General features: G+C 29.5%; 1 protein-coding gene across 5 annotated transcripts in view; it reads left to right on the forward strand.

Annotated features, from left to right (window-relative positions):
* LOC106473146 (hormone-sensitive lipase-like) overlaps window positions 1-2,391 on the forward strand; it is a 58,722-nt gene that overhangs the window by 17,037 nt on the left and 39,294 nt on the right. For all 5 annotated transcript variants that reach the window (XR_002613595.1, XM_022401635.1, XM_022401637.1 and 2 more), the window contains exon 4: window positions 806-919. Coding sequence is in view for 4 of the 5 variants with exons in the window: in XM_022401635.1 (XP_022257343.1) it covers window positions 806-919 (114 nt within the window). In the remaining variant the exon portion in view is untranslated. The remainder of the gene's footprint in view (window positions 1-805; window positions 920-2,391) is intronic.

A 2,391-nucleotide genomic window follows, 5' to 3' on the forward strand; every position in this document is an offset into this window, starting at 1 on the left:
ATAAATCTCATCCTGTGGTCCATGGAAAAGTTGTATAATTATGGACAGGAAGCAGCAGCATAGTGTATAATATAACCTCTATCAATAAATCTCATCCTGTGGTCCATGGAAAAGTTGTATAATTATGGACAGGAAGCAGCAGCATAGTGTATAATATAACCTCTATCAATAAATCTCATCCTGTGGTCCATGGAAAAGTTGTATAATTATGGACAGGAAGCAGCAGCATAGTGTATAATATAACCTCTATCAGTAAATCTCATCCTGTGGCCCATGGAAAAGCTGTATAATTATAGACAGGAAGCAGCAGCATAGTGTATAATATAACCTCTATCAGTAAATCTCATCCTGTAGTCCATGGAAAAGCTGTATAATTATGGACAGGAAGCAGCAGCATAGTGTATAATAATGCTTGGAAATGGCTTGAATGGGTAATGAAGAAAAGCTTTAATATAAGTTTAACATAACAGCAATCTTCAAACTGAAATAGCTTTACAAATAAGTGTGCTGTCTAGATCCAGATTAGTGAAATGAAACATTTTTCATCCTTATGTAATGTGTTTTTATTGTACATTGTCTTAGTCTACTGTTGATATCTAAATTTTTCTCCAGTTATATATACATAATACTGTAATTGACTTTAAGAGCAGTTGAGTAATAAAATTATATGTATGCTTGAAATAATACTAGAAGCTCTGCACACTGTAAATCTTTTCAATCCATGTGTATTTTTAGGAGTGAACATCTTTATGAGTACAAATTACCATATTATAAAGTGAAGATAAAGTTTTTATTTATAATGTAGGAACTGAATGAAAAATCTAAACGTAAGACTTCAGATGTTCTCCCCCCATCACGGGAGCTTCTGATTCATTGCCATGGAGGAGGATTTATTGCTCAGTCTCCAGAAGCTCACGAGGTAAGTTTTTTTTTGAAGATGTAAAATTAGAAGATTAAGCTTTAAATCATATATTCAGGTTCTGCTTGTTCCGAAAACATAACATTTTGAAAAACAAGTTCACGTACCTGTATATGTTACGTATGTGTCCTTTTTTTTCATGCTTTATAAATATATAGATGATATGACAAGTGGTTTAAAACATCCATTTTGTTTATGCTACATTTTAAACATTAATTAATGAAATAATCAAAACTAGACTTAAAACTAAACCTAGAATATACTGATGCAAGTTAGTACAATTTTATGTAGCTATAGATATTTCAAAACATTGAGAAAATTTTGAAACTTAAATAGTTGAAGATAACTATTATGTAAACTAGTGACATAAAACCGGAATCCTTGGTTGAGGTAACTATTAGATAAAAGCCACAGGAAAACTATGTCTGTTTTGTATGTTTCTTTGAAAACTTGTAAAGTTCTGACTTAGGTTTTATAGCCATTGTTTACTGACAGTTATTTAAAAAAAAAACATACCCACAAAAGTGATATACACATAAGAATAAATAAACTAAAAAATAAACAGTTTAAAAAGCTTTTATTAACTAGTGACATTTCAAGTAAACACACATTATCAAGTCTTCATTAAGCCTATTGGTACATCAGTTGCCTTCTTAAACTGTTCTGAATGTGGTACATTGCACAAGGCAGAATCACAAGATTTCATCAGTAAAGCTACATGAAATAAAACAGTGCTAAAAGGAAAAAAAAAAAATGTATTTTGAAAGGAGATATTAGTATCATGAGATGAATATATATATCTATATTAATGTAGTAAGATAAATCAAAGCAATTTAATTAATTGAAGTTATCATCAGGAAAGAATGCTTATATACAGCACTTCCTACCCTGTGATGATTAAAGTTATGTAAACTAAGAAAAACAGGCCTAAAATACAACAGAATGGACAATAGATAACAATAACAACAACTTACAAATTGTAGGTATACCTCAGCTACCAGATATAATTTCACTTTGCATGCTCCAACTGTTGAAAAAAAAAAAATGGGGATGTTCAACTCCATCTACTGTTTGCCACCTTTCAGTATCGGCAGCTGGTCACGTGAATGTGGTTGCTTAGAAAAAGAAGAAACGTAACCAGCAGGTTACTAAAAACCTGTATTTGAATCTCGTTATTCAGATATGGATATCGAAATTTCTAATGATCCTTGCAATATTAATATTTTATGGTAAAAAAAAGGGATTTTATGGACTTTCCTTAAATATTCCTTTAGCCTTATGTAAAAATATTATTGTATCACAATTGCTAATGTTTTGATGAATTGCAGTAAATATAATAATGTTTAAAAAATGTTCACTTTTAATATTTTACTTTTTATTAAAATACAAATTTTTTTTAAGTTTTAACAGAAAAACATAAAATTGTAACTGAAATAATTTATAATTATAATTTTATTTTTATACTTTTATTG

Source organism: Limulus polyphemus, unplaced genomic scaffold (assembly GCF_000517525.1).
Source record: "Limulus polyphemus unplaced genomic scaffold, Limulus_polyphemus-2.1.2 Scaffold5927, whole genome shotgun sequence".
Taxonomy (NCBI): domain Eukaryota; kingdom Metazoa; phylum Arthropoda; class Merostomata; order Xiphosura; family Limulidae; genus Limulus; species Limulus polyphemus.